General features: G+C 35.5%; 1 protein-coding gene across 1 annotated transcript in view; it reads right to left on the bottom strand.

Annotated features, from left to right (window-relative positions):
• Positions 1–9,829, bottom strand: part of MICU1 (mitochondrial calcium uptake 1) — a 175,389-nt gene that overhangs the window by 123,397 nt on the left and 42,163 nt on the right. The window contains exons 3-4 of the mRNA XM_005864687.2: positions 8,750–8,918; positions 3,308–3,470 (exon numbers count right to left, since the gene is read on the bottom strand). Coding sequence (XP_005864749.1) covers positions 3,308–3,470; positions 8,750–8,918 — 332 coding nt within the window. The remainder of the gene's footprint in view (positions 1–3,307; positions 3,471–8,749; positions 8,919–9,829) is intronic.

The following is a 9,829-nucleotide window of genomic DNA, read 5'->3' as shown; positions in this document are numbered from 1 at the left end:
GTTTCTGGCCTTTGTTTTTCCTTCTGTATTTGATACAATGTTGCAGTCCGGCTGGCTGAACCTGGCTGACTGACAGCTGGTTTATGGGGATTTAGCTTCTTATTTGCAACATAGTACATAGTTGCTTAGAGTTGCAGCTGAGAGGCCGGCAACTCAGGCGGGGAACGTTGGAGTCCGCAGTCACTGGAGCAAGCCAGCCTCCCTGTTCGCTTCAGTGCATGGCTGCCGGCTGCCATCTTGGCTGACAGTTAATTTGCATAAGGATATGCTGATTAGCCAATGGGAAGGGTAGCGGTCGTACGCCAATTACCATGTTTCTCTTTTATTAGTGTAGATGTGCTTCAGTTTCTAGACACCCACCATAACAAAATGAACCATTGACTGCAAAAGATAAGTCAGGAAACATTTAAAAACAAATCTAACCTGAAACCTCACAGATGTTCAAAAAGATTACACAGTAACAAAGAACATGCTTCATTTTATCTTTTCATGGTGTGGGGCTGGGACCCCTCGCTCCTCAGGGTGGAACTCTGCAGCCAAGATATCTCTCCCAATTTTTAACAGCCACACATGGGTGTGGCACCAGCCTGGTCTGCATCTCCATCCCTCCTACCAGTTTCGAAACGGCTTCTTCTGTATATCCTTAGTTATAGGAATTCTGTTCAGCTAGACTTCAGGTGGTTCTCAGTGATGCTTGTTCTATATTTTAGCTATAATTCTGATGTGGTTGTGGGATGAGGTGAGCACAGTGTTTACCTAATCTGCTATCTTAACTGGAACCACACCTTTAATTTCTCTGTATGGCTTTGAGTTACTGTCTAGTATCCTTTCATTTCAGACTAAAGGATTCCATTTGGTATTTCCTGAAGGGAAGGTCTATTAATAACAAACTTCCTCAGCTTTTGATCATCTGGAAATGTCTTAACAACATTATGCATATGTTGTCACACTTGAAGGTGTGTATATGTTATTACACTTGATGGTGTTCCACAAGGCTCTGTTCATTTTTATTCATACTTTTTATTTTCTGTTCCTCAGACATGACAATATGAATTGATGTATCTTCAAGTTCACTGATTTTTTTATCTGCCTGCTCATATTTGATGTTGAACTCTTCTAGAGATTTTTTAAATTTCAGCTACTGTACTTTTTAGCTAAAGAATTTCTATTTAGTTCCTTTTAAAATTTTCTATTTCTTTATGGGTAGTCTCTTTTTATCAATACACTATCTCCCTGTTTCCTACAGTTCTTTGTCTATGGTTTTCTCTTGCTCTTTGAGCATATTTAAGATAACTGATTTAAAGTCTTTGTAAAGTAAGTGGAATGCCTACCTAGGCTTTCTCATGGGATGTTTCCTTTAAAAAATTTTTTTCTGGTAATGGGTCATATATTCCTGATCACTGGACTGTCATATAATTTTTTAAAATTTAAAATTGGATATTTTTAATATTATAATGTGGTAATTCAAGAAATAAAATTCTTCCTGAATCCCAGGATTTGGTGTTGTAACTCACGCCATCACTTTGCAAATTATTTTTGCAAAAACTGCATTCCTTATCATGTGTCACCATTGAAGTTTCTTTTCTATCTAAGCAGTCAGTAAGTGACCTGATAGAGAATTCCTTAAATGTTGGAGGCAAAAAGAATTAAAAAACAAAACAAAAAGCCCCCTAACTCTTCCACTATATGCAGACTGGCTCTGAGGTGGGGCTCTCCTTTGACATTTAGCTAGAAATTTAATAACTCTACCTTAATTTTCACCTCCTTACAGGGAGCCCAAAAATCAACAAGAGGAAAAAGCCCACTCAGGTCTTTCCAAGCATGTGTCTGGCCCTGAGAACGCATGTTGCACTCTGGATTCCCCTATGCAGTAGCCCTTCAAAGCTCTTCTCCCCTGCAATGTCTTCCTCCTCAGTGTCCTCTTTTCTAGGCTGTTCAGTCTGTCTGCTGCTTGTCCCATCTGCCTTCTCTTAGCCTGGGAACTGCAAGTAGTATATGTCTTTTTAATTTTTTTATTGCTTAAAGTATTACAAAGGGTATTACATATGTGTCCTTTTTTTCCCCCCGCCCTTGACAATCCCCTGGCCTCCCCTACCCCCCAGTGTCTTATGTCCACTGGTTATGCTTATATGCATGCTATGTTTTTTTTTTTTTTTTAATATATTTTATTGATTTTCACAGAGAGGAAGGGAGAGAGATAGAGAGCCAGAAACATCGATGAGAGAGAGACATCGATCAGCTGCCTCCTGCACACCCCACACTGGGGATGTGCCCGCAACCCAGGCACATGCCCCCGACCGGAATCGAACCCGGGACCCTTCAGTCCGCAGGCCGACGCTCCATCCACTGAGCCAAACCGGTTCTGGCTGCATGCTATGTCTTAAACTTTTTCAGTGGATGGCAAGTGGGAAACCACTCCAGCTTGAGGTTAGTGAAAGAAAGGGCAAGCCTTTGCGCTAGTCCCTCAGGGAGCAAAAGGCCACAACACTTTTCTACCAAAATTTAGCAGCGTTTCTTCATTAAGCACTCCCTGGTTGCTGTAAGTTTTTTATTAGATTCCAGAGGTCCACTATAGTTACTTCTGTCCATTTTTGGCAGCTTAATGGTTGCATCAGTGGAATTCACAGAGCTCTCAACTCTGTCATTTTCCCCACCATGTTTCCCATATATATTTGTAAATTGTTACATTTAACTTAAAATGTTAAGCCATTTATTTTCTTTCATCACACCTTGTTTGTTTAGGCTGTTTCCTCTATATGAGACATCCTTTCCACTACTCTTTGAGCATATTTAAGATACTTGATTTAATGTCTCTGTGAAGTAAGTACAATGCCTATATAGACTTTTATCCAAACTCAGATGCATTCTCTAGAAATCATTCTCCCACCTTTCAGATTTAACTAAGTGCCCCTTGTTTATACTGCCACAGCACCATCGTTCTTTAACAAATCACTACATTCTTGAAGTTTCTCATAACTGTTTCTGTCTCCCTCACTAACGAGCAACTTGATAGCAGTCACATTGTAATGCATTGCCTTCAGGAACGTTCTCATTACAGGCAATGAACCTCAGCCAGAGTAGTAGTACACTTTCCTCAATCCTTTAATCTGGCTGAGGATTGCCACATTAGACTATAGGCTCCTCTTCTGTACTCCCAAAGCCTAGCATGATGCCTGACATACAGTAGCTACACAGTGAATATAATTATTGCATGGACCTATAAAGTTTAGGCAATACACAGAAAGAAACAAAGTAGCATATAACAAAAAGAAATATAACAACCTCATTTTTCACATTAACAACTTACGTTCTGGTTGTTTTTCATTGGGTGTTATGGATCGCACAAAATCTTGTGGAGTCATAAACACTTCAGATTCACCATGCTCACTGATTACTTTCAAGGTGGCAAAATATCGGAAGATTTTGTCTGGTGTGGAATATGCTCTAATCCTATTCTCGTATTCCATTACCTAAAATTAGAAATCCGGGGTATTATTATTAAGCAATTTTCATTTTCATACATTTTGTATCTTATTTTTAGGGAATTTTAAATTATATAACTTTTTCTATTACTAGATTTTTAAAATATTAGAAATAAACTTGAATTTCAAAATCTTGAACCACTTTTCTTCCAATATACCTTTCATACCTTATTTGAGGCAATACTTGTGTAACTTCTGTTTAGAAATTTTTGAAGAATTTTCTTATTTTTTAAATCATTGAAAACTAGCAAAATTGAAAAATGTCATACAAGAATTCAAAACATCTCAGTAACAGGGGGATAATGCCATATATATGGTAGTCTACAGGTTCTTAATTACCAAGTCTTTAAAAAGGAATAGATTTTACAGTTTTTACTTCTATGAAATTTCCTGAATCCTAAGACAAAACAGACTTGGGACTTCATAGTTTTGAACAACTAATAGTCTTTCAAATACAAAGTACATAAAATGATAGCATCAAAAAATAAAGTTACATACCATGGAAACTCAGTTATTAACAGGTCTCAAACAATAAGACTTCTACTTTTTCTATAAAATTAAGCAAACTGCTAGAGATCCTCTATTATAGCATATTTAGAAAGGAGCAGACTTGGGAAGAGCACAAGCAAATATTTGAATAGGAACAAAATCACATAAGGTATACATTTAGCTAAAAGATCAGAATGTTAATATGAAAACTCATTTCCTTATCTGGGATCCTAGCCCCCATTCTATGCATGGGACAAACAAAATACTATAACTTCTGCATAGCATTCTTTTTACAAATTCTGGTATGAGAGAAATCTCTTTCATCAAAGTATCAAATACATAGTACTTTGGTGAAGAGATTTCTCTCAGACCTGAATTTTATATGTTGAGATAGTCAACAATAAATAGTATCTTATAAATAACTGGTTAGAAAAAGTGTCAAGGCAATACAATCTAAAATCCCATCAGTTCAATGTCTAAAAAGCAATATATAACATTAAGAAAAACACTGTTAATGTTTTTAATTTGCCATATTAACACAGCCATTACTATAACTGTCAGTCCTGGCTAGATGGCCACTTTGAGTTCACTGACAGCAGCTGTTTAACAATGGTCTTAATTCCACTGCCAGATGTGCTTTCAGCAACTAAGAAAGGACTGCTAATTTGTAACTATACATGACAAGAGTCTTCCTAATGCTAATTTTCATAAAAATCTGAATACTGACTTCAGAGATTTTATAAAAAGATTTGGCATGTGGCAAACACACTAAGGAGCTTTTCGACCCCTTAGTGACTTTAAGACTTAGCCAAAAGTCTTAAATCAAAGGCATTTTATATTATACTACAACTGTCTGCTGGCTAATACTGGCTACAGAATAAACTACTGTCTTTAGGCCCTCTACATGTTTGTTCTTCTGAGTAACAACAAAAAATAATCAGTTTGTAACATTTAAGATATAAGTTGTAGCTACTGCTAAAGATGGCTTTGTGAACCAAAAATAGTTGAGTCAATCATATACAAAGGTAGAAAGATAACTTAAAAGTTAATGATTTTCAGACTGAAAATCAGACTCCTTGGTTGTTACAATATCACTAAATTATGCTGCTTAATATTATTAATAAGTTTTAGTTTGAAATAATAGGTCAAGGAAAGTAATACACTTTTTGCATTCCTGTATTGGTAGAGTTTCATACAGACAAACTGTATAGTATGTATTTTGTTTTTCCACTTAGCGATGTATCTTGGAGATCATTCCATATCAGTTTATATGGAACTGCCTCTTTTTAAGTGGTCATATTAAAAGGAGCACTAACAATAAAGGGTTCAGAATACAGCATCCACTCTCCCTCTAAAAATCAATGGAAAAAGTATCCTCAGGTGAAGATTAACAACAACAAAACAAAACAAAACAAAACAAAAATAGAATTACCATATGACCCAGCAATTTTATTTTTGGGTACATATACAAAAGAATGGGAAGTGGAATATCAAAGAGATATCTATGTACTCATGTTCATAGCAGCATTATTGACAAGAGCTAAAATGTGGAAGCTACCTGGATAACTGGATGAGCAATAGGTAGTATACATATACAACAGAATATTATTCAGCCCTAAAAAAGGAAGAAAATTCAGATATATGCTACAACATGAACAACCTTGAAAACATTATACTAAGCACAATAAGCCAGTCACAAAAAAATGAAAATACTGTATGCTTCCATTTGTATGACATTCTTTTAGTATTCAAAATCATAGTGACAGGAAGTAAAATGGTGGTTGCCAGGGCTAGGGGAAAGGGGCAGTAAGGAGTTATTATTTAACAGGTTTATATTTTCAGTTTTTTTTAAAAATATATTTTATTGATTTTTCATAGAGAGGAAGGGAGAGGGATAGAGAGCCAGAAACACTGATGAGAGAGAAACATTGATCAGCTGCCTCCTGCACGCCCCCTACTGGGGATGTGCTCGCAACCAAGGTATATGCCCTTGACCGGAATCGAACCCGGGACCCTTGAGTCCGCAGGCCGATGCTCTATCCACTGAGCCAAACCAGTTCTGGCTATATTTTCAGTTTTATAATATGAAAACAGTTATAGAGATGAATGCTGGTAATGGTTGTACATTGCTATATACTCTTTTCAATATGTACTGAATACCACTGAACTGTACACTTAAGAACAGTTAAGATGGTAAATACCATGTTATATGTATTTTATCACAATAAAAAAAATTGAAAGAAAAGAGAGACCCTGGAGGAGTGGGAAAACAACTAATGAGAAAAAATATAAAAGAGCAATTAAAAGATACAAAGGATAGGTTCTTTTAAATCCAAGTGGAGTTCCAAAAGAAAGAAATGACAGTGAAGCAATATTGAGGTGATGTCTGAGAATTGTTCAGAATTGAGGACTTGAGGTTTCAGAAGGGACAAACAATTTTAAAAATAACAAAACAAAATGAGAGAAGCATGTACAAAGCAACAAAAACTGCATCCACAAAGATTTTCGTAACTCTTTGCACCTGGAATTTTTAAAATATAAAACACATAAAACAACCAGGCCATGCATGGGAATAAATAGTAAATTCAGGACACTGGTTTGGCTCTGACGTGGAAGAGAGAAAAATGGGACTGACAAGAGTATATAGCCATGTGTATTTTATATTCATTTCGTTTCTTTAAAGAACAAAAAACAAAAAAACAAAACTGAATCCCTGGCTAGGTGTTTCAGTTGGTTGGAGCATCATCTTGTACACCAAAATGTTGTGGGTTCGATTCCCAGTCAGGGCACATACCTATATTGTGGGTTTGAGTCCCAGTGGGTGCGTGCAGGAGGCCACCAATCGATGTTTCTCTATCATCAATGTTTTTTTCTCTCCCTCTTCCTCTCTCTCAAAAATCAATAAAAACACTTCCTTAGGTGAGTATTAAAAACAACAACTGAAGCAAATATAGGAGAATGTTAAAATGACAAAACAAGTATTGGGTACATGTATGTTCATTTTAGTAGTCTTTATTTTCTTGGATATTTGACGTATTACATGAAAATCAAGAAAACATAAAGGAACAAAAGTAAAAAGTTTAAAAGAAAACTGAGAATGTCAAAATTGCATGTAGATACTGGAGCAATTTGGTATTACAGGAAAAGAATGTAAATGGGACGTAGCTAGAAAAAAACTGATCATAAGTGCAGTTTATTATTTAATTAAAGATAGAAGAATCTTTAATGTGACTACATAGGTAGACTATGTAAAAACAAACACAAAAACAAACAGTAACTGACAAACAACAGCATAAAGAAAGAATAAGTGTTGAGAAAAGTTCTTGGTAAGACAGGATAACATGTGGAATGATTATGCTCAAACAGAAAAAACAGCTCTTCCACTGAGACTTTAGTGAAAGAAAAAAAAGAATTATTTCAAGCCGAACCGGTTTGGCTCAATAGATAGCGCGTCGGCCTGCGGACTGAAGGGTCCCAGGTTCGATTCCGGTCAAGGGCATGTACCTTGGTTGCGGGCACATCCCCACTGGGGGGCGTGCAGGAGGCAGCTGATCGATCTCTCTCATGGATGTTTCTAACTCTCTATCCCTCTCCCTTCTTCTCTGTAAAAATCTTTAAAAAAAAAGAATTATTTCAAACAGAGACAAGAAAGGTTTTTATAGCTATGGAGTTAAAAATTAATTACATTGACAGCTTTCATTTTTTTCTAACTTATGAGATATGGTCATCTGTTGAACAGACAGCGGGAGTAGAAAGTGGAAGGTTCAAAATAAATGTTTATATGGGTCATTTTAGCTCTACTTTGTAAAAGTTTAACTCTAAATGAAACTACTGGAGTAAGAAAAATTTGAAATTTCCTTGAATTCACTCAGGGCAAAAGATTTAAATAAATGTATCGTGGAAACACTGGGATAGTTGACAATTAACTTGTGATACATAGCTTTTGTTCAAATTCACCTCAGTAAGAAATGAATTTAGGAAATGAAAAGACTTAATAACTTCATCCAAACAGACAAACAGAAAATCCAAATTTCTCAAAGAAATTCTTCTTGCAAATATGTACCACACACACACACACACACACACACACACACACACACAATACAGAAATAAGTCAAATTATCTTCTTGCATTGATTAGGTATATTTTAGCAAGTGAAGGCAATTTCCTGAATTTTAATGTTAACATGCAAAATATCTAATAAATTCACCCTTCTGACTTTTCATCACTCATGTCTGCTGAATTCAAATGCCTAATATCATAGGCATTGTTATAGTGAAACTGAAACTTTTTTGAGAAAAAGCATAGAACAACAGGTCGTGTTAAACATATAGAATGTTGAAGTCCTTTGAAGTTCATGCTGTCCTCAAATTTATTTGATTTTCTGGAAATATCTGTTTATTTCCCAAGATATTTTATTCTACCTTTACAACTTGACATCATAAATCTTTATTACCACAAGGACTCAATTAACAAATATGAGAATGTTCAACATCAGAAAGATCAGAAAGCAAGATCAATGTTAGGTAGCTAAATTAAAAGAATGAGGAAAATATATGCTAATCCTGATTAGTAATTTTAGGTCCTTTTCCTAACTCCATTAACTTTACATTCTAAGAGTATGTTTACCTTAGAACATGATGGAAAATAGTGAAGAGGTGAATAACTTCAGAGTGAATATGAACCATATGCAATACATCATAAAAGAAACTGAACTGCATTATTATAATCTTGGATTAACTATAGTTCTGATTAATTTATATAACTGTGTTCCATACTTTTCTATCTCTGAATCCAGAACGCTTCTTCTTTTTCTCTTCTGGATGAAGCTCAGGACAAGTATCATCAGCCTTTTTCTCATGGTTACAAACTTCCCCTTCATCTTTATTCTTTCCTTTATCACCAACTTCACTCTTTTTTACAGATGGTGGAGATTCTGCAAGGGCTCTAGATTGATTAAATAAATAAATAAATAAATAAATAAATAAATAAATAAGTAAATACACACACTCACACATTAATCATGAAGGTCCATCATATTAACCAAATAAAGATTTTCAGATACAGCTTAGAAGGAGCAACAGCAATGGAATTTGTAAAAAGTTTACATGAAGAAATTCCTCAAAATATTAAAAATAGAACTACCATATGATTCAGAAATCTCAATCTGGTTATATATTCAAAAGAACTGAAAGCAGTGTAATAAGGAGATTTTTTTCACACTCATGTTAATAGCAGCATTACTCACAATATCTAAAATGTGGAAGCAACCCAAATGTCTACTGATAGATGAATGGATAAAGAAAATGTGGTATATACAGAGAATATTCAGCCTTAAAAGTAAAGGATATGACACCAAAAGCACAGGCAACACCTGGAATGGAAGCAAAAATAGACAAGCAGGACTATGTGAAACGAAAACGCTTCAGCACAGCAGAGGAAACAATCAACAAAATGAAAAGGCAATACCCGAAATGGAAGAAAGTATTTGCAAACCATATGTTTTATAATAAAGGGTTAATATTAAAAATATACAGGGAACTTTTACAACATAATTACAAAAAAACAAATAACCCATTAAAAATGAGCAAAGGAACTAATAGACATTTCTCAAAAGAAGATACACTATTGGCCGACATATACACTGAGCGGCCAGATTATTATGACCACTCCATCAGTACTTCGTTGGGCCACCTTTTGCCTTCAATACCGCGGCGATTCTTCTTGGCATTGACTCCACAAGATGTTGAAAGGTGATGCGAGGAATCTGACACCATGCCTGATGAATAGCACTGTCCAGTTCTGTGAGATTTGATGGTTGTGGAACCAGCTGCCTGATGGCTCTTTTAACTTTGTCC

This window comes from Myotis brandtii, unplaced genomic scaffold (genome assembly GCF_000412655.1).
Source record: "Myotis brandtii unplaced genomic scaffold, ASM41265v1 scaffold190, whole genome shotgun sequence".
Classification (NCBI taxonomy): domain Eukaryota; kingdom Metazoa; phylum Chordata; class Mammalia; order Chiroptera; family Vespertilionidae; genus Myotis; species Myotis brandtii.
The sequence above is the reverse complement of the archived record's forward strand: the minus strand, read 5'-3'. Positions and strand labels throughout refer to the sequence as shown.